A 26,322-nucleotide genomic window follows, 5' to 3' on the forward strand; every position below is an offset into this window, starting at 1 on the left:
TTTCTATCAAACAAAATTTATTTGCATGTAAAACAAACATGTTATTTGAAGTACATCAAAAAACTAAAAATGGTCTATTCCTTCCCCACCTCCTCAGTCACCAGAAGCAGTATTTACACAATTGTTCACAAGAGTAAAGGACCTACCATGTACATGAAAAGAACCAATCTTAATCTCAGGTGAAGTACCTACACCTGTGATTAATAGGTTTGATTCTTTCCTATTTTCTGGTTTGTCTTTACAATACTGAAAGATGTAGTGTAATGTGAACAAATAAATGCACTTTTAGAAGTAAACATGAGAGATTTTAACACAGAAAAGGATTGTGTGATACTGGTATGTGTACTCCCAATTTTAATTGGTGGAACTATTCTTTGAATGGCTTATCTTTCTTCATTCCCTATGGAAAAAAACATCACTGCTGGACAAAAAAAGGTATATTGTATTAAAAGTAGAACTTTATTAACATCCTGCTTGCATAAGGTAAAAAAAACACAACCACACAATTTTGGAACCCGTTAGCATGGTAGACTTTAGACTTCCATGGAACTAATATGACTTAATCCAGTTTATGCACAGAGGGCTCATAGGCCACAATAAACCTAATCTCTCCCCTCTTTCCCACATATAATTGGGTGTTCAGCACTTGTGGGAAATGGAAGGCTGGTACATCATCCTCATCCCTCATATGTGCCAGGGAAAGAGCCATTACGACTGATAAGGGAATCCATTCATGAGCAAATCCTGCACCCCTCATACACTGGATCAAGGCTCGTTTTTATTCTGAAGAACCTTTTTGTATAACTCAAAAACCTACTACTGGCCAAGGTGGATGTCCACTGAAAAACAGAAAAATCTCAATTGTTTAACTTTGGGACCCAAAGAATTACCCCTCTAAAAGATCTGGTAGAATTCATGGTTCAAGACCCATTACCTCTTTTAATATTTTAGACACTGTCCATACCTAAGAATTGTATTACATTGCTCCTCACAGCCTTCATCTTCCAAATACTTCCAACAATTCCATTCCAATTACAGAGGATACCAGAACTATACTGTGCGTCCCATCATGAAAACACCACTCAAATGTTGCTGCTGGGATGCAGCAAGATGTCCAAAGCCTTGAACAATAAAGCTTCTCATTTTGAGTTGCACACTGTTTCTCAGAACCCAGCTTCTTCCCTAAATGAAAGGAATACTGTAAAAACCCTCATAACAAAGACAACTGCTGTGGCCTGAACATACACAGGATTACATTCTGTGATGTGGCTATCACAAAAAAACCCTCTTGATCTATCAGAGACCGTGTACACACCCAAGTTGTCTGCAGTAAAATGAATTGTGTCATTTGCTCTGAATTTATGATTTGCAGTATCTTGGAAACTCAGGAAGCAGGTACCCAAGTCAGGAAAACTCTGCAACATATGGTTGTGTGGGGGTACAGCTTCTCCATTAGAAGCCTCAATGCAACTTCTTCATTGGATAATCCTTGGTGGAGCAAACCTATGACACAAAAGCTGCTGAGAGTGGAAGCAGTTTGGGGTGTACAGTTAGCGATCATAAAGTCCTGCAACCGTTGCAAACCCAGCATGGGTGGTTGTATGCCAGGGATGGGGAAGCTGTGACACTCCAGAAGTTGTTGGATTCTGACTCCTATTAGTCACAGCTAGGAGGGCCAATGGTCATGCAAATGATGATGGGAGTTATAGGTCCGGCAACATTTGGATGGCCACAGGTTCCCCATTATTGCTGTATACTCTAGTATACCACATGAAGTTCTGTGTGACCAGGTGCTACCCTATTCTCCTGAGCATCAGGGAATGTTCCATGTAAAGACGATACTAGAGAGAACAAGACATCAAGGTGAGGGTGATATGCATATAGTTCATGGCCTTCAATGGAACACAGCAAGGCAAATTCTAATGGCAAATCTTAGTCCACTACAATACCACCTCTATCTGGTACTATGTGGTTATGGAAAAATTCTAGAATGTTTCCCTTGTATCTAGGTGGGAGTTGAAGTGCACATTCACTAAGCATATATTCTGACCACTCACACATTATAGGCTCCTTCTTAATAGGTCTGGAGCCCTGTATTACCTCACTGGCCTGTGAGCTGCTCCAGTATGCTGTTCCAGTAACTGCTGAAGTCATGTGAGAGGAGTCAAAGATGCAGCCACTTTACTCTGCCTAGGATTTGAGACAACTACCAAGGGAAGTAGCCGCACTGCTGATTCCTCCCATATGACCTCAAGGTTCCTACTTTTCTGGAGTGGTATGTAAAGGAGCCATGTTGCAGTGGATCTTATACCAAAGAGGAAACTGATTCCACACTCATGCCAACAAACCACACTTACCAAGGGGGGAAAGTGTCACTCCCACTTATTTTAACAGCATTCTCTCCTAGCTGGGTTTTCAACCTAATTCAAAATTAAAGAGGCTGAGAAGTCTAACAATCTACACTCACAGCACCAAACCCTCACTTTCTTCTTCCCCACTCAGTTGCCATCTTATACTACCTAGTGGTAACAGAGGAGACATGCATGGAAGCCAACTGTTTCCATGGAAGAAATCAATTTTATAATACAAAGATTAAGTGAAATGGCTGTAAAAGATGTAACACATCTATGTCAAATACTTCACCACCTGCATAAGGGCCCAACTGGTGCTATCCACTGAACAGTTCCATTTCAGATTTTATTTTTAACAGGAGATGGCAGTCAGCACCTTGTGAACTAGGGGAGATACCAGGCACTGAACCAATTCCGTTAATTAATTTTTGGTGTAAATATCAGAGTATGAATAACAAAACCCAAACAAGCTTAAATCCTGAACACTAAAAATACGCTCCAGAATGGAAATGTTCCTAAAAAAGTGAAGTAAAAGAAATGAAATATCTGCCCAAGTTTCAATTCTATCTTGCAAGTCCACAGGCATGTAACTCTGGGACAAGTGACAGAACTACACCAAATAGCGTGGTGCATCGATTCTTTGTGGTAGAGACTCTGATTAGATGGAAGTATGCATGTGTAAGAGTCCATGTAAACTTCCAAGAATTGAAGAATATTTTTTCTCTATGCTCCATTTGTCAAGAAGAGCAGCCAAAGAAAAATGCTTGTTTTTACCTGAACCCACAAGGGTGTTGTTTGCACTCACAACTTTAAAAACATTTTTAAAACAACACTATATGAAACATTTAGCCCCAGCCCACTCCCCACCTGCCAACCTTGGCTAAATATTCTCAATTTCTTATCAGGGCAACATCCATGAGATCCTCATCTTCGTCTCCAATCAAAAAATCAGGGCTAGGCCTGGATGGCCTTTCTGATGTAAGAATGGCACTGCTTGTCATAGACAAAGACTGTTCTGAAGAGATAGGAGATTTAGACCAGTTCTCCGTCTTAATGCTGTGAGTTTTCTTTTTGTCTCTCTCTTTGTCACGATCCCTATCCCTATCCCGGTCTTTATCTTTTACTTTCTTCTTTTCTTTTTTGTGTTTCTTATGCTTTTCCAAGCTGTATTCTGGAAGTGGCCGTATTCCATCATCAGAGCTGGGGCTGTTCTGATAGGATTTCTCTGCTATGGATGATCCTGATTCACTCTCGCTGTCAATGTTTTGCGGGGTATATGCTGGAGACTTACTGTGACTGGGAGAACAGCGCTCATGCTTTGGAGTAGACCCACTTATTAGCGGTGATCCATAGCTTTTGGAAGATGTCATCTGAGGCCTTAAGCCATCCCCACCTCCTTCCCCAGGCTTCTGCAAGGTAACTTTGGCTTTAATGCTAGGAGAGCCACCGTCATGTTTGCTGATAATAATCTTGGCCACTCCAGTGCTTCCAACATTCTTTGAATCAGATGCCTTTTTGGAAGAGTCAGAGGAGCCTCCTGAAACAGAGACTTTGGATTTCTCCTTGTCACTCCTTTCCCGCTTCCCCTGCAATTCACCTCCAGAGAGGTTGTGTTTGGAGGACATGGAGTGACTTGAGGAACTGGAACTCTGGACCATCTGTCCATCCATTGAGTCTTCCCCACCAGGGCCACTGGTGACTACACCATGCTTGAGTTTGTCAATCACAGCTGTCAAAGATGGCTTTTTGTTCCGGCTTGGGGACTTGCCTTTTGAACTCCCGTGCTGATTCTGAGATGAAGACATGGAAGAGCTGCCAGATGAGAAGGAAGATGAAGATCCCGCTGAAGAATTTGAAGAAGGGGGTGGCTTCTGGGACATGGAACTGGAGGATCCCATCCCTGAAGAGGACTTCATGCTTGAACTTGATCCAGTCCCAGACATGTGTGAGCTTCCAGAACCGGAACTAATAGGGGACTTTGCTTTAGACGACGGGGGAGTACCTGGAACGGGTTTCATCGGAGAGGCCAGCTTGTCAGAACCGCCCGAGGGTCTAGAATGAGAAGGAGAAATGTTTGGTTTACTCATGGAAGGGTTCATAAGTGATGAAGGCTTCCCTTGAGGTTTGATCTTGGTACCTCCAGAGCCGCTGCTGAGGCCGTGTTTTGTGATGGGGGAGGACCCGGGCTTTCCCACTGATTGGGTGGAGCTTTTGGACTGACCTGATCCAGAGCCGCCTTGGCCCGAGTAGAGGCTGCTGCTCATCTTGGACCCAGAAGACCCATCCGACTTGCTGCTCTTTATTTTGCCCGAGGTCGATGAGGAAGACGAAGAGGACGAGGATGACGATGAGGAGGAGGAAGAGGAGGAGGAGGAATGACTGTGATGACTTTTGCTGCTCAAAGAGGAGACTGAGCCGCTGCTTGTGTACTGCCCATGGGAAGGTTTGCCAACAGTCACTGTTCCCTTGGGAATCTGGATGGTGATTTTGGGTATGGGAGGAGTGGCTACCCCAGGGGGTGTTTGAGACCTGCCTGAACTTCCAGGAGATTTCGAGCCGCCTGTGCTTGCTGGTGGGGTGAAAGGCCTGGTAGACGAACTATGAGAGGGAGATTTGCCTTCTGGCTCCACCTTCCTCCGCTTCTGGACCTTTTCTTTACTCTTCCCATCGCTGGATGGGGTGCGGCTGCGTTTTCCACCCTTGCCATCTAGCCCAGGGCCCGTTAAAGAACTCCCGGATCCATTACCCTCTTTGACCCGCTTCTGCGACTTTTCCTTCCCCAAATCTCCTGTGCTCAGTAAGGGGCTCTGGCTTCCACTATGATGCTCCATGACATCAGAGACCCCCAGAGCCTTGCTGGCAGCAGTGATAATACTAAAGTCGACTGTGTCCGCTTGGCTGCTTGCCTTGAACTTACTCTCCCCTCCATCTCCCCCCAGCACTTGCACGCCCAGAGTACTTATCGTTTGTGATGCAAAGCCCTTGAAGTCATCAGCGTCTCCACTCTGGCTGCTATCATCAAAATACTCTTCTCCAAAACCGCTTTGGCTCTGGCTGTTCAGGAGGTCAGGGTTGAAATCAACTCCATCAGGGAAAAACTGGTTTGAAGAGTCACTGTTTGGGCTCACAGTGGCATCAGCAATCAGGTCAGCTGGATCAGTGTAAGGGTTTTCACTGTTGTTAGACTGAAAGACATCAGGATCAAACAGGGCACTTTGGGAATGCCCTGAACTAGAGGAGTCTCTTACTGGTGTTCCTATAGGAGGGCAATCTTCACTGGTGCTTGGTAGCTTGGATGCTTCCTCTGCTATGTCAGAAAGGATATCTGTCACATCAGCACCAATGCTGTCTGAGCTGGAGAGCCGAACCATCCTCTGAATACTGGGCTGGGTATGAGGTATAGACTGTGGATACGTTGTTGGTGGAGTGCTGCACTGACTGGGAGCTGGTGTAATATGAGGGGTATCTAAAGTGTCAGTGGTCATATTGACATCAAAGATGGGATTCTGGGAGTCAACGTCCATGGAAAACAGCTCTCTCTGGAAGTCATCTTCAGTTTGATGCTTGGGTTTCTCCACCGTGACACGTGATTTTTTCTTCTTTTGCTTGTTGCCCCCTGGACCCATTTCCATCCTTGGGGAGCCAGAAGAGGAATTTTGCCTCTCAAGTGGGCTGTTTCCATAGAGCGTTGAGAAATCCTGAGCTGGATTGTCCTTCAACAGGTTCATGAGCATGGGGTGGTTCTTGGTGTTGCTTGCCGGAGATGACACAGGGGGAGGGGTATGGTGTGGAGGCGTGGGACTGGAGCCAATAGTGGAGCCCACGTTGCCTGTGATTTGTAGCAAGCTTGTAAGGATAGGGTTCTGAGACACCTTGCTGAAGTCTTCCCCGTGGCCCACTGAATCATGCCGTTCTTTTATACCCATGCTCATTGTGAACAAGGTGGAGATGGGACCCCCGGGGAAAGTGTTGGTTGGGGTGGTGGTGCCACTCATTGGGTTGTTGCCGGTGGTCATGCCATAACCTGGGCTGCTGGCAGGGGGCAGGTTCTTTTTCACCATGTCTTCAACTGTCTCAGCAATGAGGGACAAGGCTGGTGTGTCTGCTTGGATTGTTTCAGCCTTTCTCCGGATGGCTCTCATGGTCACAGGTATTGACATGCATCTATAAGGCAAGGTGGAGAAAAGGTGGTTTAGTGTCATCCTTGCCAGCAGTAAGTTCCCCCATGAAGCTAAAAGCTGTACTCATTATAAACAATTATGAGCAGTGTTAGGTACACCTCTACAGAGTGAGCCTGACTTCTGTACTACTCAGGCACACTATATACAGGAATATAAACTTTTACTCTTTTTTCTAGAGGTGAATTCTCCACCACAGCAACAAAGTAGCAATTGAGGAGTAAGGAAGCCCTACTCAATTCATTAAAGTTCTCATTAATAAATAGGTGAATGTACTCTTTTAAAAGAGAGTTCCTACTTTATCTTCTTATTCCATGAACATGACAAAATCAAAGCATGTTAAGGCTTTGCTGAACTGAAGAGCCTGTTCAAGTAAATATGGCCCAAGTAAATATGCCACATTTTGAAAATGCTAAACTGAAGAATTGGCCTCGTTACAGGAGGGATGGGGGACCTGCAGTCCTCCAGATGTTGTCGGACTACAACTCCTATCGGCTATGTGGGGTGGGTCTGATAGGAGTTGGGAAGTCCAACATCTGGTGGCCTATAGGTTACCCACCCCTGAATTACAAAGTAAAGTACAGGGCAGACAGATCTAGGCACTCCTTTCATACATGGCTATGCACTTTAATGAAACCCAAATTCTGAACTTCAAATAAATCATTTCTATTCACATCAAGATAAATTTTGGTTATTTTATTATTCATTTTACTCCTTTCTCTAAAGACTATAGAGATGGCTTGAAGGTCCAGAAGAGATAGAAAACATCATTCTTCAGATTCAGTTAACAGAAGACATAAATTCTACATGTATCATTTCAGCATACATGAAAGTGTGCACAACATACAGAGACCATCATGGGTGAAAAACACATGCCTATTTTCCAGGAGTTCACTGGGTAACCACAGCTAAATGCAAGCTGTAAAATATAAAGTGCATGCACTTTTCACAAATTGTGAACATGCTTCATATACTCTTCTTCCTACACAAAGTGTACGAAATTGCCTTATGTCACTGGTGCATGGACAAGCAGCTATCTCAAACTTCTGCTCCTGGAGGAAAGCTCTTTATCACCAGCAGTAAAAGCAACCCACAGAAGACAGGACTGAGCCTTTTCCTTTTGATAGACAGAAGGGAACCCAAATGCCTTTAATAATTAGAAATCAGCAGCTGACCTTAAATCCAACTCTAAGTTGCAGAGAGTTTTTAATACCAAAGCACACCATCCAAGACAGCATAGTGTGAGTTGATAGGTAAGGTCTGTCAAAGTGTGGGCACGAGAAATTTTGAGAAAACCACAGAAGGATGGACTTGCTGCAGTGCCACAAATCTCCATAAGGATTATTGGACATGAAAGGTAACAGAAGTTCTAGTTACCTCTTTCTACTTTATTTGCCATCTATTATATTTTGTTATAAATATATGTAGATAAATAGATAAAAGAAAGAGAAATGTAGAGATGGAAAGCAGGAGCTCCAAGTTAATTCTGGCTGAAAGGGAAGCTAGTGATTGCAGTGTGATGGAAGGCATGTGTCCCAAGCATTTAAAGCACCCCCCCAAAAAAAATAGGAAAAGGTTCAGGATGACATTGCTTTAAGGATTAGCCCAGAAACTTTCCTCCCTTGCCTGGGGTAGGCTCTCATTACTGAAGTAAAACTGCTGTGTGTGTAGACTTTTACTGCTGTCACCATTAGAGCAGAATATAAAAAGGATGGTAGGAAAATGTTACTGTAAAATTATTTTTCCCTTGGTAAAACTGTAATGTAAGTGACCTCTGAGTTACCAAGTTTATATTTAACCACTGTCTTCAAAGATCAGTTTTTATTCTGGCTTAAGCAGTATGACATACCTTTGAACAACTTTAGCAATGAAGTCATCTGTGCAGATGAGTGCATCAGAGAGCCCTTTATACAATTTGCAGTTCACATGTGTAGAATCTTGCACATCCATTACCACTGAAAGACACAGAGGAATCACAGGGAGGTCATTAAATCGAAAATGTGTCCATCTTCATTCAACGACTGTTTATACATACATCCCCCCCCCCCTCTAAAAACCCTCCATCCAGCAACTTACCGCAAACTAGAGAGTCATTTACAGGATGCTGAAAGGATACACTGAAACAGGAATCTGACAGAGGGCAGACTTCAAACTGCAGGATGCCTGGGGAATCTGGAAAGACAAAAGAACTTGCTAGCAAAGACCATGAACTTAAAAAGCCCTATAGCTAAAATAAGGGAAAGAGAGAAAGATGTTCATACTTTTATTTGCAGCTCAACTAAGACATGGAAAAATAGGTCAGGAAACATTTGATGGTGCATGGGTTGTGTAACAGCTACTCTAATCTTTTCAAAGTTTATGTTTATTATGTTAGCTGCTTCAAGTTTACTCTGGAAGGAAGCATCTTCTATTAATTTTAATAAAATAAATATTAGTTTGGTGCATTGTGGGCTTTGCCTGCTAACTGCCATGTGAGCAGTTTGCTTTAGGGCCTGCTTTCTTTTGTTTTTTATACTCTTGCTTAGTTTCCTTACTAACTGAATGGAAATCCTGAACCTGAACTTACTGGCTATCTGGTTCATGCCTCCCTACACTATTCAGAATTTTGATATGGTCAATAAATGCAAGGGTTGAGAAGCAACAACAGTACTAAGAGTACAAGTATTAACATACATAAATGGGTAGAAAAACTGATCTTCCTAGGCAAGTGAAATAAATTGGAGGAAAAGCCAAAGGAGTCAGCTGCTGTAGTGATTCAAACCTAACAACATCTGGAGAAGACTGACAGATTATAGAGACCAATATGTTTTTACAAATACTTCAGGCAATGTACCATGGTAGCACTGACCTTCTTTTAAGACTGTTCGCTTGACACAGCTGCCTATCAGAGTGTTGTAGGCCACCTGATGCCTGATCAAATTGAGGATGAGAGGAACCCGACTAGGATGGTGGAAAGCAATTTTGCCGAGCAGAGTTCCCTGAAGACTTCGTCCATCTGGCAAGGGGGCATCTTTGTTGAGGAAGTAGCAGTGCTGCTGTCCTGGCAAAGCCTGTTATGAAGGGGGCACACACAATCTCACATTTACTGCTTGGTAAAGTATGGATGGGTGCTACAAAATCATGCATAGCCAGGAGATGAAAACCAAACTACTGTTTTTGAAGACCAAAACTGCATTATTCATTTATACTTTATTCCACCCTTTCCCAAAAAGTCCTGCTAGTGGCAGTGGAAGGTGAGTAATGGCTCTAACAAAAGCAAATAGATACAACAAAAGCATTGTGTCCACATTAAAAGAGGTAGGAACCAGTGCTATGGTTTCCCAAATTTGGGTGTTTTGGGACTGCAATTCCCAGCAACCCTGACCATTGGTACTGCTAGCTAGGAATGATGGGAGTTGTAGTCCAAAAACAACTAGAGACCCAAGTTTGGGAAACTCCACTAGGTTGTATTTGCTGTCTTTGGGGCTCAATTATATGGCTTGCCTAGTTAATACTTAATCTTCTGGTACTGGGATTAAAATGAGATCTCATTATATACCATCTCATGCTATTTTTTTCCTAGACATCAGTATAAGTTTAGCAACAGCAGCATAATTACTTTGTCTTTTGAAAAGTCAGTTGAAAGTATTATCAATACATAATGCCAAAAATTCTCTTTTGCAGATCACTAATCATATCATATGAGGTTCTTAGAACAGGAATTGCCTTCATTCCTTTCAGTCCAAGGTTCACTTTCTCTACTGCACTTCTCTCAATAATATTCTCTCTTAAAAGCAAACTTGAGTAGTGGAACATCTATCAGTTAGGAAGCAAAATGGGGCCATAAAATGGCTTTGTATAGATCTCACAAGTGATCATTGGTCCAGCACACAGAGCAGGGCATACCCTAGATTTAGTCTTTTGCTCCAAGTGGAAAAGATGGTGGTCTGGAAATAGGAGGGGTAGATTTCCCTCCCATTGGCATGGTCAGACTACTTCCTGTTGAGGTTTGGACTTGCAGTGACAACTCTCCCCTACAAGGGTGGAATGCCATTTAGGATAGTCTATCCTCAGATGCTGAATGAATCAGATTCCTGACTGTTCTGGGTTTTCTCAATAAATAAGGCAGGAGATCCTGCTGAGGCCCTAGTCTATACAAGCAATTAAGAAAACAACTTTCCATAATGGTTAGTTGATGGTCTTTGATTTTAAATTAAGTGTTTTCATTATACACAGATATGGTTGTAAACAGCTTTGATTTTTTATGAGATAGCAGGATGTAAATATTTTTCTAAATAAAATAACTGGGAAAATAAAAAAGTGTCCTGGAACCAGAGCCATGGGATTCCCTGTTCCAAGAAAGCTTGAGCCTTTAACAGAAGTGCTCCAGATAAGGGGTGGAAAAACACTGCACTATTTTGTAGCAAATCTCCTGTTAATGTGTACCAGGGGTCAGCAACCTTTTTCAGCCGTGGGCCGGTCCACCGTCCCTCAGACCATGTGGGGAGCCAGACTATTTTTTGGGGGCGGAATGAATGAATTCCTATGCCCCACAAATAACCCAGAGATGCATTTTAAATAAAAGCACACATTCTACTCATGTAAAAACAGAGATTCCCGAACCGTCCACAGGCGACTGGGCAGCATCCGGCCCCCAGGCCTTAGGTTGCCTATCTCTGCTGTGTACTTTATGACCACTTTTCCCTGAAGCCTCAAGATAAAGAACAATGGTGGAACTCCACCATAATTTATACTGAAGGCATCATCTAAACCTACCACAAATTCTCTAACAATGTAAAGTATTCCAGTGAGAGAACATAGATTTTCTATACAGTAGTCAGATAATATAGCCTGTTTAATCATGAAAAGCTATATATAGGATCCTGTATTAAAATTACTGATATTTATCTGAATGTGCACCTAGAATTTACCAACCTTCTCACATTCTGTGGGTGAAGGCAATTTATGAAATCCCCACTTATAACTTACCGCATAAAAACGCATATTATGATTCAATGGTCCAGGGTCATCTTCCTTGGATAGCTCAAACTGTGTGATAAGCTCATATAAGGGGACATACGTTGGAGGGGTTTCAAACAATGGAATGCCTGAGAAAAGAAAAAAAAACCTATAACCACCCACCCAGAGATTTGTCCTCTCATAAAATACAAGTATTAGCTGTTACCTACAACTTGTATTTGTACTAGAGGGGATCTCAATAATTTTCACTACAACTTGACATGAGAGATGCTTGTTGCAGCGTCAAATTTCTATAATCAGTTATCCAGAAACCACTTGTGTTTAATATATTCCAATGTGGATATTGAATGCTAGGAACTGTGAAATTCTTGACATGGAGCTAACATGAAAATCAGCGTGATCTTATGGAGTGCTGCACCTGGGGGAGATGGGTTCAAATACCTGAACACTAATAAATTACACTAGTGATCTTGAAGAAGCAGCAGCAGCAGGATCTTAAACAAGTATATTAGTGAGATAGCCCTCCCATGATCTGTGTGAAGATGAATGAGAAAAGTAGTAGCATTAAAGGCAATCTAAAAGGCCTGAGAGTAATCCAACCTCTGTGCCATGGAAGGCCACATACTGGTCCCTCCCCAATTAGGCAAATTACATGTTTTTCTGTATCTGCTTGCTCTGCGCCATTTGTTTGACTGAAAAATTAACGTCTCTAAGGATTTGGCTTGGATTTAAACAAACACAAAAAACTAGTAACAAAAACAGATTGAGAAGATTAGCTTTTAAGTGGTCAGTAGGGATATGGGAAAAAGGATGAAGACATCCATGCGCTCTCATTAATACAAGACTCTGCTTAGCATTACTCTGATTTCTTGCCTTTTCCCAATTGTATCATTTGGGTTAATCAGTTCCATGATTAACATTAGACACTTTGGTTTTTTTTTAAAAAAGAGGAAGACAGTCTGAAGCTGCAGGTATATGGAAAACATGATCTAGGCTGCAGAAATGCTGAAGAACAGGGGAGCAAATATTCGTATCAACCCAAAATTTAAAATGCTTTGACTGCTGCCCTCTAGGTGTCAGGTTATGGCACCAAATACATCACTGATGCTAGCAAAACTCTATCAACAGCTTATCTGAAGACATGACTGACCTGTGCAGTTCTGAAGTTTCTGAATGAAAGCCCGAGAAACTGGAATAGGCCTTGGGAACTTCAAGAAGAAGCAAGCTGGCAAATCAACACTATTGGCACTGGTGATTGAGGAGAAAGAAGGTGTCCTAAAGAATAAAAGATTACAATAGTATTACATCTGGGTTCATGCAAATACTTTTTTTTTAACATTAGGAAGGATGTAAATACACTTTGTTCAGTTCTGAGTAACTAATTTATGCCGTTAGAAAACTAATATATGCATTGTCCATCTTGGATGACCGTATGGAATCATTCTAATTCACTATGGTAAAATAGCACCAACAAGTAACCAACAAATCGTGCCTGTTTCTTACCCTTTGTTGTCCACCGGATGAGATCCCATAATGAGAGGGGCAATTGGAAGTTTGTTCATTGTCAGTGTTCCCTCAATTGTAACACATATGTTCATACCCAGGGAGCGAGGAACTGAAAGTGGAGGCAAGTGTTAACTTTTCAAACAGCTGTATTAAATAAAAAATCCACCGCACAGCAACGGGTAATAAACTGGATGTTATGCATTGCTTATCAGCATTATGTACTAAAACCCTTTAAAGAATTGATCTGGAGGGCCATAGGTTTCCTACACCTGCTTTAAGTACTTTAAAAATTGAGGGAGTGCCTATTGTACTCCACTTCTCTAATTTGAAAGACCATCAGGTGTGGTGCAATCAGAATAAGAGGGAAGAAGAATGGGCGCAGTGGCAGCAAGTTGGGCCAGACATGGAAATAAACCACAAATTGGTTCAATTTGTCACTTGGCTGTTTACTACGGTATTTAGTCTTTGCAACAAGCTGCAAACTTCATGGTTGGGGGTTTAATGTACAAGGTCCACCGCAGGTCCAGTACTGATATTTAGGCTAGATAATTTCCAGGATACTCCATCATGCTCACAATCATTAATCAGAAAACCAGAGAGTACAAGCTTATGTTTCCTACTAATAACCATTGTCTCTTAAAAAAACAAAACACAAACCTACTACTACTACTACAGTAATCTGAACTCATTATTTAACTGCCTCACTGTTAGCCAAGACATGCACATGCCAAGAAACTTGCCTGGAGTCTAGATAAATTAATCCACAGGAATGTTAATAGGACTGCTTGTTGATAAACATCAGACAGTGTTGGAATATAAGAAGCTGTCAATACTCAACTGACTATATAATATACTATTTCAATATACAAACATTGGGGGGGGGGGGGATATCTATACTCAGGAAAACACAAATAAACCTTAAACCAAAATAAAAGAAATCTGCTGCTTGGGGTTCAAAGAAAACCTTCAATATAATCCAAGGTGTGTTCAGAATGCACATTTGGAAGCAGAAAGCATGTCTAGAAACATACCGTTGTTCTCATTCAGAATAATAGGAGCTCCAGTACCTTCCTCAATCAAATCATAGGGTGAAACATAATACTTCAGATTCATCAGGTGACCTGAAAGAAGAAAGCTTGTTAATGGGAAAGGGAACACAATGGGGATGGGAAGGTCAGAAGTGATGCCTATGTGTTGGTCTGGACATACAAGATTATGTCCACCTAGCATTCTATGTAATTAGGAAGGTCACAGCTCTTAGGACAAAGATCTACAAATTTTAGGGTTTGGGGGTTAATTTTTCATACTACCCACCACCTTCTATTCTCTTTCGCATAAAGTTCCATGTATTCCCAAATCTCATTCACTTATCTGTGAAGCAGAAACCCATCACTATGATTTACAGATCTCACCAGCCCTGATCACTGGCTATGCTGGTTGGGACTTTTGGGAGTTGTAGACAAAACTCAGGACTGACAAGGCTGCTCTACCATAGAATAAATTCTGTCCAAACAGCTGGCTTTTTGCTTCAAATAATGTCTTGGTGGAACAATTCAATAAACGTGGGAGACTAAAGGTCATCAACTACATTCCCTTTCCTCTCATGGCACTTAAAATGTGGCTCAGCCTTGAGAATATGCCACCTTCATATTATGACCTTCTTACAAGGAATTCAGGGTGGCATATGTAGCATTGTTTTATTCTTACAACAGTCCCATGAGAAAAATGGCCTGCCTAGTATCACCAAGCAACTTCATAGTAGGGTAGGGATTCCAACACCCGGAATTAACAGAGAAACCACAGTCATATACTGGCTATGAGCAAAAAAAACCCCCAACAACCCAGTAATTTATGATGTGGGTCATGTATACCTAATTTACCAAACATGTATTCAGAAGCTCTGAAGGTTCTTGGTCCTGCTGCTATATCTGGGGTTGGGAAAGAATTTTCCTTGAAGTCACTTTGGCTGCAGATTCTGAGAATATTTTGTCTTTTCTGTTAAGAGGTGGATCACCTGCATTTATGGAGCTCTTTGCTTTGCTAGATAGCAGTCTTCCAATATGCATCTTTTCTCTGCTTATGGCATACTGGATAGGCTGAGCTCCATAAGGGGCTAATATGCGGATGGGTATTTCAACTCTTTAACCAAAAAAAAGTAGCATTGCACCATTTCACAAGTCATCTTTAAAGGGGGAAAATGGGCAGTATTGTAAAATGGACCCCTCTTCTGTCACAATATACAGTCGCCTACCTCCACTCCTTGGGGTGAGATAGCCAACACTGCCATGCAGAATCTTGTCCAAAGGGCTTGCATTGGTGGCTTGCCTACAAGCAGACAGAATCAAAGACATATGATAAGCTGGTGCAGAATTAAGACCCCAGACTGCCACAGTATAAATCTTTTGGATTATTATCTTAGACTGAATTTGTAGCATGCCCAAACTGAAATTTTAGGTTTGCAGCACTAAGATTAAAAAGAGGAACCCATTTTTCCTTCTGAAACTATTTTTTCCTTTTTACTACCAAGATGATAGGCAGTGTATGTCACAGGACAGGCAGCTGGTCTTGGATATGGGAGCCTGGAAATCCAGTACCACCTCCTCATTGGACTTTAGCAGTCAATCTTCAACCCCAGTTCCTCAAAGACCAAAGGTAGTTGTTGGGCTGGTTTGTTTCTCTTTCAGTTTTAAGACTCTGGATTCCATAATGCTACCTTTGGAAACTTAAATAGCAATTCAAATTTAAGAAATGTAATATGCAAGCTTCTTTATTAATAAGCATCTATTTCTATAGACTGCTTTAGGGTACAGTGAGTCTGGCTGTGTTTGTTGCATTCATCTTCATGTGAGCCCTTTAAACTTGATCATAATCTGCCATATTTACAGAGGGTGGAACGGAGGCTAAGGTTGTGGCTTATCCGGGGAATAGCTAGCGGATCTGTGATTCAAGTAAGATTTGAACTCAGTTCCTTCCAAGTTGAATGTTCTACTTCCTGAACAGTATTGCTGCTTAGGACATCAACAGGTAAATGCTGGGTTCATTCAGTAAGGCAAACTTCTCTTACCAGTACATCCCTGCCATCTTTGAAAGATCAAGCTCCAAGGACTGAAGAGCCAAGTACATTTTAGTTTTCAGTTTGCTAAGGAGAAAAAATAAAATATTATTTTAAAATTGGTACAGAAATAAAGACAAAAAGATGCTTTGATGTGGCAACCCTATACACATTAACCTGGGAGTAGGTCTCTTTGAACTCACCGGGACTTCCTTCCAGTATACATGTATAGAACTGCACTGTGAGCCAACCGGAGCACTGTCCAACCAGTAGTAGCCTTCCATGGAAGGGCTCTCAACCGTTACCATACAAGATCACAGACATGCCAAGGACTTAAGCTTCAGACTTTTTATAGCTTATGTAGTTATTTCAGTTGAACACCAGAATCTGGAAACCACAGGAAGGGAGACTGCTCTCGCATTCAGGTCCTACTTGTGGGCTTCCCAAAGGCATCCGGTTGGCCACTGTGAGAACAATATGCTTAACTAGATGGGCCATGAGGTTCTTACATTCTTAGCTTTCCTTAAAAAAATCCCTTTTTGACAAAATGAAGACGATATTCTAAGACTGGCCATATTTCTAACATTTCCAGTGCACACAAAGGATCCAATCTTGGCTGCACAACTCCTCTTTTAAAAAAGATGCAGATCTTAGCCCCTTTTTTGTTATTTCTAGCGTCAGAAATACTGAAGTTCTACCTTAGCTTCCTTTCTTGAAGTTGGGAGAGATAATCAAGAGTGGTAATGCAGGAAAGGGATGGGGGTGGCACATAAAGTAAGGAGAAAAGGAGCAGGTAGACATATAATTGGGCAGAGTTTCAACCACTATATGCAATGCTCTAACAAATATGTGACTGCAGGTGTTGCCGCATCACAGAAATTATGACTAGTGGAATGCTTACTTGTCACCAGGCAGTTTATACAGATTGACAAGACCCTTCAGGTGCTTAGAAAATTCTTCAAAATTTCTCTCTCTGGGAAAGAAAAACATATCAATTTTAGAGAATCTGGAAGAATCATACATGCCAGAGATATCTACAGTTAGACTCACCTAAGAGAGTTGGCAAAAGGAGTCAATTTCAACATTTTAGCTCCAAAAGCACACCCTACTACAGCACTCCTCCAGTAAATTCCAAGATGCATAATACAATTCATAGGAAAAATAGATAGGCAGCCCCCCCCAATACTGGAGGGTTGCAAGTACTGAAGCTTCCATTTCAGTATCCTTACTTTGAAATGTTATGGCCCAAGCTGCCTGCCTATGGTGCTGTGCCCTCTCAAGCTGTATGTAGGCTTCAGTGCTCTTTTGCTGGCTACTTGTCCTCCTGGGCCTTCTCAAAAGTCTGAGAGGACTTTTTCCCTATGTGACTCTCATAGCCCTGAAACCACTATTCTGAAGGAGAATTTCTAACAGAGAAATCTTTAGAACAAAACAAATTATTGTAAGGCCTAGGTGGTTGCCAACAACCCTATTCTCCTGATAGAAGAGAAATATGACAAGTTCGCCAGTGCAGTGCCTGATGATGTCAATGCGCCTGCCGGTATCTATGGCATCTGCCAAAGGTCTCAGAAAATACCCCTTCAAAAAGTCACAATGCATGAGAGACTATTTGCTCTTCCCCCTCCGTTCCTATTTGCACTGGCTTGGCCTCTCCTAGACACGCACCCAGCAGCCATTTTGTGCTATACTATGCCCCTTCGGTAGCCATTTTATAACTAACATTCACAGTGCTTTCTTAAAATTCCAAATGTGCTCACTGGCTGAAAAATGTTGGTGATCCCTATGTACAGAGTGACAAAACTCCTAACTTCTTATTAAAGACTCAACCCTGCCTTCTCCCCAGTGGATGAGAACAGTCTTCATATAATTCCAAAGAGGAAGTAAAGACCTTCTGCTGAAATCTATGTTTTTAAAAACCCCAAATGTGCAAGTTACAATGACTTATCCAATGCATTTCAAATACCTTCATGGATAAATAGGGACCTTTCAAACATGAGCTTGAAGCTGCTTTACAATTCTGTTTGGAGGGCAAGACAAGCAACTATTTGACAATTTGGTGGTAACAGCAAACTATGGTTTGTACTAGGGAAGTAACTCAATGAAATGGAGAGCCCACGGGGAGGGTGGAGGGCCTTATCATAAGGCCCATTCATATAACACCAAACTCAACTTGGTGTTGTTTGAATCAGCTCAGTGAATACAGAATATATATTGGGTCTATGTTGCACCAGTGTCAACATACTCTTCACATGTTGTGAGAGAGATTTGGGTCAGCTGTACAAGTCATAGCTAAGTAGCCACCAAAGGCAGGAGCAACATACTACATCCTAAGGAAAACTGCATGCTTAAAAGGCTCATTTTGGCAGGGTGGTGCTTTATAACAGGAAAAAGAGAACGGAAAAGAAACCTGATTATGGTGCCCCTAAAAATTCCATATTGTTTGGACATTGGACTTTTTTTTAAAAAAAGCAAGTAAATAAACATTCTGTTTCATGGTCTCTGATACGGGCTATTTATGCTGCTAAAAGGGTCAGAAACTGAAAACTGGATGAATATCCTCAGTTCATATGCACCCACTGTTTGTTGTTAAATCTAAGCGACACTGCTGCCCCACCCAGTACTTCAATTCTTGTTCATTCCAAAATCTTCTCCTCACCCTACACAATTCCTGAAAAGCACTATGGTTGAGAAAAGATCTGTACTCTATGTTCTAAAATAGCCAACATGGTGGATGAGTAAGCCACAATAAATCCAGAACGCTGTATATAATAAATTGTACAAGAGACATTATAGGGAATGGAGAAATGGTTGTAGCCATACAACAGAACTGCACAGGGAGAAGGTATGTGGCCAATAATGAAAGAGACTTAGTACTCACCTTAGATGCTGCACCAGCTCTGGGCAACTCTAGAAGGGAAAATAAAAATGTGTGCCACAACTTCATTTGAAACTGTTGCAGTTATTCAGCACAATGGAGCTGGCTTAAATTGTACATGACTATAGGGAATGTCAGCTTCATGCGAGTACAAAACCCTAAAAACTTTCCTAAACAGTCCTACAGGATGTTTGGACAATGCAGAAGGCAGGTCAGAGATGTCCAGTGTTTCAAACACTGGGTGATAAGTAAGGATGATTAGAAATGACTGCAAGCATTTTGAAGGATGAGACTATAAAGTTAAAAAATGATCTCAAATTCTTACGCTGCTCTGACAAAGAACAAAAAATAAGTTTGGGGAGGGGGAGAGACTTACAAATGGTACTAACTTGGTTAGCAAGCTATTTGTACCACACTAGTAACAGGGCAAAGGGAGCTTTGACTTCTCTCCCTACTACTGATGGATCCAACATTTTATTAAAGGCTGGGAAATGATAGCCTCGGTTTTGAAAGAGTAGGCAGAATGTGAAAATGTGACAGCTTGTGACTTTTTTACAAGGGACTGGCTAAGAGGACTTAAAGGGAATTGGGCTGAATAGATCACTTTCCTTCTGGAGAAGTGTAAAACTAAATGCAGGAGTAGAGATATCTGGATTTTAGGAAGCTGTTAAGCTCAGGGTTGATACATACTGTACCCTGCCCTGTGCTCTCAGAACATAGTGGGTTGTAAAAACATGTTTCTACAAACAAAAGAAGGCAGAAGTTTGGTGTGACCTTCATACTCTACGTACCACAGGGTTTTCTCCATGATGGGCCACCTTAACATCGCACAGCTGTCCTGTAGGATCCAAATGGACTTCCACATAGAACATGTCTGAAGTTATGTAACATTCAGTGCCATTTGCACTAAGATGAGATCCAAGACTAACACACAAGGAGAGAAAAGGTATTCAAACATGAAAACTATTATCAAATACCAATCAAAAGCACATCAATTAATCTGTTTGGCTGGAGGCATCTATCCTGATCTACCCTGGAGGCTCAAGATTGATAATAATGGGCTGCATACAGGTTAGCTGCACTGAATTTATACTGAACCTGCAATCTCAACCTCACTTTCAGGAAGTAAGTCACAGTGACTTCAATAGTTCTAAACAGCCATAGATAGGATTGTACTGTAAGTCTTGATTAACTTGTCCTTTTAATTCCAATGAGAAATAAGTGCAACAACCAATCTTGATTCTAGTCCAATGTGTAGGGTACATACCTCTTACTTTTCTCTTTCTACATAACCACCATGTGATTGTTATTTGGCAACATTCCTTTTTTTGAAATTTTTATTTCAAAACCAAAAAATGGCAACATTCCTTTCCACCCATCCAGGGCAGAGATGGAACTAAAATAAAATCTAAGTCTAATTAAATCAAACATTTGATTTGCTGGACCTCACTGTAACAAAAACTTTGGCTTCTACATTCTTAAGCGTGTAGTATAAAAAATGAATTAAAAACAAAAAACAAAAAATGTGGTTGGTTGTAGTCTCAATTAGCTCTTTAGATGAAAAGGATTAATCTTACTCATTGGCGGGGAACCTATGGCCCTCCAGATATTGCTGGACTAAAATTCCAAACAGTCCCAGCCAGTGTGGCCAATCGTCAGGGATCATGGGAGTTACTCACCCATTTTGTCTTGCAATAGACTCTAAGCGATCTGTCATGGCAGGTAGTGATGTCACTAGGAGGAAGATGAGCTTGTTTAAAGCCAAGTACATAAGCAAATTTATTAAAGTCCCAATAGGTGATATCCAACCAAGCCATACTCAGACCCACTGAAATCAATGGACAGTTGATCTGAACTGAAAGGGGATGGCAGACATACAGGTTTATCTTTCCATCTGCTGGGCAGCTAGAGCTTTAACTGCCTGAGAAAGCCAGCTCACCTTCTCAGCCCCTTATCAACTATGAGGTAGAGGCAATGGCCAAGGCACTTCTATTTGTCACTGAACTTGTGCCACATTCCAAAGATGCAGCCCAAAGACAAGACCCTGCCTCTTGGTCAGCAATCCTACAATTGTAGACCCTTACTCCACAACTTGTGGAAATAAGAGTAAAAAATTGATCCTGAACTGCCCTGAGATGTGTACATAAGAGGCAACTTCTGTGTCTGTACTAATTTAATTAGTTACTTGATTTATTAAACTTGATGTCAGAAAGTGACAGAATTGCCACCTCACAGCAGTGGCTGTTTTAAAAGGTGGATAACCAGGATATTGAACTATGCAGAGATTCAACACACAGTCATCTGAGTGGGAACTTTGGTCTCACAGGAGCCTTTCGCTTACCCAGTTTTCCCATTGAAAAAAAATGAGAATTACTATGGTACAGGCTGCAAGTTTTGGTAACCGGCCTGAACAGGAACATAAACAATCTTTCTTCTTCAACCAGACACCAAGAGGTTAGGAGTGTGTAATATAACATGTGACTATACAAACAGTGATAATTGATTCAATGAGTCTATTGAACATGAGCATTATACATGCCCAGTATGCAGCTTACCCATTACAGCAACACAGAGCCCAAGAATGCAGTTATAAACATACAAGGCCATAAGTTCCACTAAATACAGTAGGACTTCTGAGTAAGCATGCAAAGGACTGTCCAATAACCTTGAGGGTATCATAGTAATTCTTTGCGCCCATCTAGTACAAACCATATAAACACCTTTATTATCCTAATGTCAATTCCTCCTAGTCTTTTTTTTATAAAAAAACCACAACTTATTTATGTTTCAGAAGCATCTACCAACCTTTTAATGCCTTCTGCAAAGTTTCTAAGCAGCTGACAAGATTCTGGTGACCAACAGAATTCATTACAACTCGCTTTTCCTGTGTTCAAAGGTGATGGAGAGAAAAAAATAGAGAAAGTGTTCATGCACATTCAGCAATACTGTGAAAAGAAAGCTATAACTAAAACACTGGCACATTCAACTGCATTCCTGAAGGCTTCCACTTTGTTTATTCTGAAAAAATCAGCTCCTATGGGTGCTGTAAATTAAAAAACCCTCCACAGATGCTGGCCTTGTGCATTATAAAGCTAGACCATTGTATGAGTCACACCGACTCAAACCAATGACAGCTTAGAATTGTTCTACTAAATAACAGCAAATAAAAAGAATTATTATTCAAAAGCTAGATTGTTTTGACTAATACTTTCTGTGTTCTAAGAGTTACTGGGTTTTTGATAAAAGAATCAGCAAAGACAGTTTCTTTGCAATTGTGGTCCATCACTGCCAATCTTCCCATATAGTGCATAGTTGCAGAGGAATGCTAGGCACCTTCATCTAGGGAGTATTCGCAACTGATATGGAACAGCAGCAAAGACAGTGCTACCAGAATGGAGAGCATGTCTTAGAATTCAACCCAGAATCTTCTGTAACTGCTGGGATTCTGTGAAAGATGCACACATTCTGTGAAAGATATCGTGGCAATTTACTGTTGACAGTGCCCTCTCTAAGTAGACAATCTTGACAATCACTGTTTTATGAAAATGTGCAAGGAGATTTTATCAAGTACTCCCATCCAAAATATGCTAAACCCTTACCATAACTTGCCGGACAAGCTTCATGGTTTCTGTCCAAGGTCTACTGTTAGGGTTAAACTTGACATGAAGCCTTTCTAGAAGGGAACTCATCTTATTCAGTTTCTCCGTTTCTATAAGAGAAATTGCAAGTCAGTTAAGCATACGATATATTTGAATTTCAGTCCAGAGATGCAGGTTCACCTTCAATTTCCCTGCATAACCCCCAGAGAACATTAACTTGAGCTATGTGACCATGAATAGACTAAAGTACCTTGCAGAATGGGACCATGGTACATGCAATCCAGAATTATTTACAATACGTACCACCAACATTAGGTAACCAATGGCAGGTACTGATCTATGTTCTCCATATTTCTTACATACAGGTGTAGAAGAGATCAATACTGTCATAAGTAAAATATCAAGCTCAGGACGCAATAAGAGGGCTTAATCCTACAGTGAACACAGCTAAAAGGGGCCTGCTTCGTATTATTTAACCTCAGAACTTTATTTAAAATCCTATGTTAACAATGGAATGGCAAAATCAAATGGAGGAGGAGTTCAAGATGTTGTTGTTTTAAAGGCAAATATAGCTCAGTGGGTTTACAAACAGAAACCCTAAAGTTTAATATTTTGTTTCCAGTTAAAGGACCTCAGGTTGATTCTTTTGTATCTACTGGAGTTGATATATTTACTATTAATGCTCTCTGTGAACGTGTGATTCTTAAGTGATGCATCCCTTTCTGAGACATTTATAAGAAGGCAGGTTAAACAGGCATTGTTTTCAGCTATCCTATTGGCAAACTAACAATGCTGTAACATCTAAAATGCACACTGCTGCCACTTTTAAATAGGAGGCTTCGCAAGGGAGCAATTACTTCAATATTTTTAACGAGCAAAAGATTTGTAAAGAAAGCCGTAGCAAGAATATTTACTTTCCTTTTTTCAATGGAACCTTTAACACAAAGCCGTAAATAGCAACTCAGCTGACTGCCCGCGGTGAAGTAAGAACTACCTCCAGGTAACAAGGCAGGAAAGCTGTAAACCCACAAATGACTAAGAGGTGCATGTTGGCAGGCAGCCTAGATTTTTTTTAAAAAAGTGATTTCTTTTTGGATGTTGCTATTTTTCTGACAAGCTTCAGAAATGCAGAAGGCATCAACACCTCTAAAACCATCTCCATTTAATTATGGGTATTATGTATGTAATATACAGGGCTGGAAAAGTTTCAAATTCTTAGGCAGTTGCTGAGTGACAAGTGGAGACAGCATATTTCTAGGTAGTAACACAACTGCATTTTTTTCTTTCCTTGACATTTCTACCAAGATATCTATCTCCAATTTAGGATGATCATCTTATATTGCCATATACTCAGCATATTGGTCCATCTAGGCCACTACTGTCTACTGATGGGCAGCTAAGCCTCATGCTATTTATTGGTCAGACAAAGGTCTTTCAAACCACTGCTGATGGTCTTCTAACTGGATATACCAGAGATTGAATCTGAGATCTTATGCACACAAAGCAAGTACTTTATTACTCAGCTATGGTCCACCCTCACCAGAAACCTTAAAAACTTACTCTTCACTATGTGTTTTGAAAAGCAATAGATCACTCCCTCTAGCATGTCCTCCATACACATTCCTGTGTCTTCTAGCTAGTCACTGCTTGCAGACAAAAGGCTTGAAAGAACCTTTGATTTAACTCAACATGGTGGTTAGGCATATGCTAAAGAAACATCCAGGTCATTTCTGAGGTTTAAGTCCATGAAAGTCCCTTTCTCTTTCTACAAAGCCCATCTCTTGCATGATGGAGGACTGCAAAGGCTACAGTCCTAAACATGTACTATAAGTCGGGCCAACTGAACATAGTGAGGTTTACTGCCAAGTAAGCACAGTATGGGATTCAGCAGTAAATTCCACACCCGCTTCTGAGTCAGCACATCCCACACCCGCTTCTGAGTTTTGGGCGTTCCACCAAGCCCCTTTCCACCTGCAGGATGGGGAGTCTGCTGGCTTCCAGATGTCGTTTGATCCCAGCTCTCATCAGCCCTAGCCAGCATAGCCAATGGTCAGTTATGATGGGAGCTGGGGCACAGCACCATCTTGAGGCCCATAGGTTCCTCACACCCGCCTTAAAAGCAAGCAGCAGAGAGAGATCGAGCACGTTTAAATAAAGAAAAGAAAGCCAAGCTTGTTTCCCGCCCCCCACTGAAGAAGCATTCAACTGTTGCATGCTTTGCAGATACTACCATAGGAGCAGACTCCTAGCCCCCCCCCCGCCCCAAGTTCACAGGCACCGGCATTCAAATGGCGTGCATGTGCTGGATCTTGTGATTGATTGCGTTTCACCCTCACCCCCATATTTTATAGTAATAATAATAATAATTTTATTCAAGTCGACACCCCTGGATGCTACATTAAAAAAAAAGGGGGGGGCTTTTTGAAAACCCCAATCTGCACATAACTCCCGGAGAAGAATTCACAAATGAGGTCCGCCGTCTTCCCGGAAGCGCTTTCCTCCCGTCCATGGAAAGAAAGGGAGGCGACTCATGAACCTGCCCCGTAGCTCTCTTTGAACGAGGAGCAGTGAGGCCCTTCTGACCTCTTCGCCAGAGAACTTCCGATGCTGTTCCGCAGCTCAAAGCATTAGGCGGCGTTGGCGGGCGAACCTTAATGAAATCTACAAACCGCCGCTCGGACTCCCTCCCCCCCCCCTTGCTCTAAGGGGCCTGGTCTTCCTATGAAACTCGAGCACCTTCACCCGCAGCATTTACCAAAGGAAAGCGAGAGATCTTGACCCCCCCCCGTCACTCACCCTCGGCGCCCCCTTGGGCCGCCTTCATCCCTCAGGAGCGTGGTGGAGCGGGAGAGGGGCCAGGTGCCCCCCTCCGCTCTCCCTCATGTGGAGGTGGGGGGGAAGGGGCCTCTCCCGCTCCGAGGAGGAGGCGGCGAGGCCGGGGCGAGAGCAGCAGTTGGCCTGAGATGCTACCCCGCAACAACCGCCATCCCGCCGCCGGCCGCGCGAGACCAAGTCGCGCTTCTTCTCGCGGGATTCGAAAAAAAAGGACAAGGGGAGGGGAGAAAGTTCACGAGGAAATCCCGCGGTGCGGCCAACCAGCAAAGGCTAAGGGAAGCTCTCGCGAGATTTGGACACAGATACGCGCTCCGCTTCTTAAAAGGACCCACTTTTTAACTCTTTCACGCGAACAGCTGGGCTTTGTTGTTCTCGTCGTTTACTTTAAACATGGAAGACTTTTGTGGAAGGATGCGAAGGACCAAGTGTGTCCGCATCCTGTGGTGTTCTGTCATGGTTACCAAGCGGCCCAATAAAGTATTCGCTGAAAAAGCTGAAAGTGAGAAGGCGAAGAAACGGCCATTCATAAGTTCGTTTGTTCCTGTTGCCAAGGGGGCGGGGAATCAATAAAGTTTTGTTGAAAGATATATATCCCCAGAACTACAGCGTGAGAAGTTTCAATAAAGTTTGTTGAACGGTACAGGAAAAAATGAATGAATGAATGGAAGTTCACGGCCCCTCCCTATAAAAACAACCTTGCGCTTTCTCTTAATAAAAGTTCCCTTCCTGAGGAATGCTGTCGTCTGCGGTTACCGTGAAATAAAGTTTTGTTGAAAGACAAAACCACTTCCCGCGAGATTACGAAAAAAATTGTTTCATCGGCCTTCAAGTCCTCCCCCCCCCCCCGCCCTGCTTCCCTATTTGCTTCCAGCGCCCGGCGTCGCGAGACTTTTCGAGTCTCCCCCTGCGTTCCGACCGTGTGCGCCTGCGCGCGAAGGAGGGCAAGCGAGTGCTCACACGCGCGCAT

At 42.1% G+C, this 26,322-nt stretch overlaps 1 protein-coding gene across 2 annotated transcripts; it reads right to left on the reverse strand.

Moving 5' to 3' along the window:
• On the reverse strand, positions 1–25,550 carry MED1 (mediator complex subunit 1). Of its 2 annotated transcripts, XM_028702148.2 has the most exons (18): positions 25,317–25,549; positions 22,521–22,630; positions 21,727–21,805; positions 20,601–20,655; positions 19,713–19,845; positions 18,925–18,953; positions 16,948–17,019; positions 16,059–16,133; positions 15,246–15,319; positions 14,026–14,115; positions 12,992–13,103; positions 12,639–12,763; positions 11,498–11,616; positions 9,378–9,579; positions 8,606–8,701; positions 8,379–8,484; positions 4,573–6,515; positions 4,217–4,403 (listed from the first exon to the last, which is right to left on the reverse strand). In XM_028702148.2, the coding sequence occupies exons 1-18, from the start codon at positions 25,342–25,344 to the stop codon at positions 4,366–4,368; spliced, it is 3,486 nt and encodes a 1,161-aa protein (XP_028557981.2). In that variant the 5' UTR covers positions 25,345–25,549; the 3' UTR covers positions 4,217–4,365. The 2 variants fall into 2 exon arrangements, with proteins under 2 accessions (XP_028557980.2, XP_028557981.2); XM_028702147.2 differs by having other exon boundaries at positions 1–6,515; positions 25,317–25,550.
• Between the last annotated feature and the right edge of the window lie 772 nt (positions 25,551–26,322).

Source organism: Podarcis muralis, chromosome 13 (assembly GCF_964188315.1).
Source record: "Podarcis muralis chromosome 13, rPodMur119.hap1.1, whole genome shotgun sequence".
NCBI lineage: Eukaryota > Metazoa > Chordata > Lepidosauria > Squamata > Lacertidae > Podarcis > Podarcis muralis.

What these genes read in the sequence shown, in the direction of transcription:
- MED1 (XM_028702147.2), bottom strand. Translation starts at nt 25,344, where the DNA reads ATGAAGGCGGCCCAAGGGGGCGCCGAGG. An exon ending in ATCATGGAGAAAACCCTGTG is followed by an intron (nt 18,954 to 19,712) that starts GTACGTAGAGTA and finishes TTTCCCTTCTAG; the next exon opens with AGTTGCCCAGAGCTGGTGCA. An exon ending in ATAATATGCGTTTTTATGCG is followed by an intron (nt 9,580 to 11,497) that starts GTAAGTTATAAG and finishes CCTTCATAACAG; the next exon opens with GCTTTGCCAGGACAGCAGCA.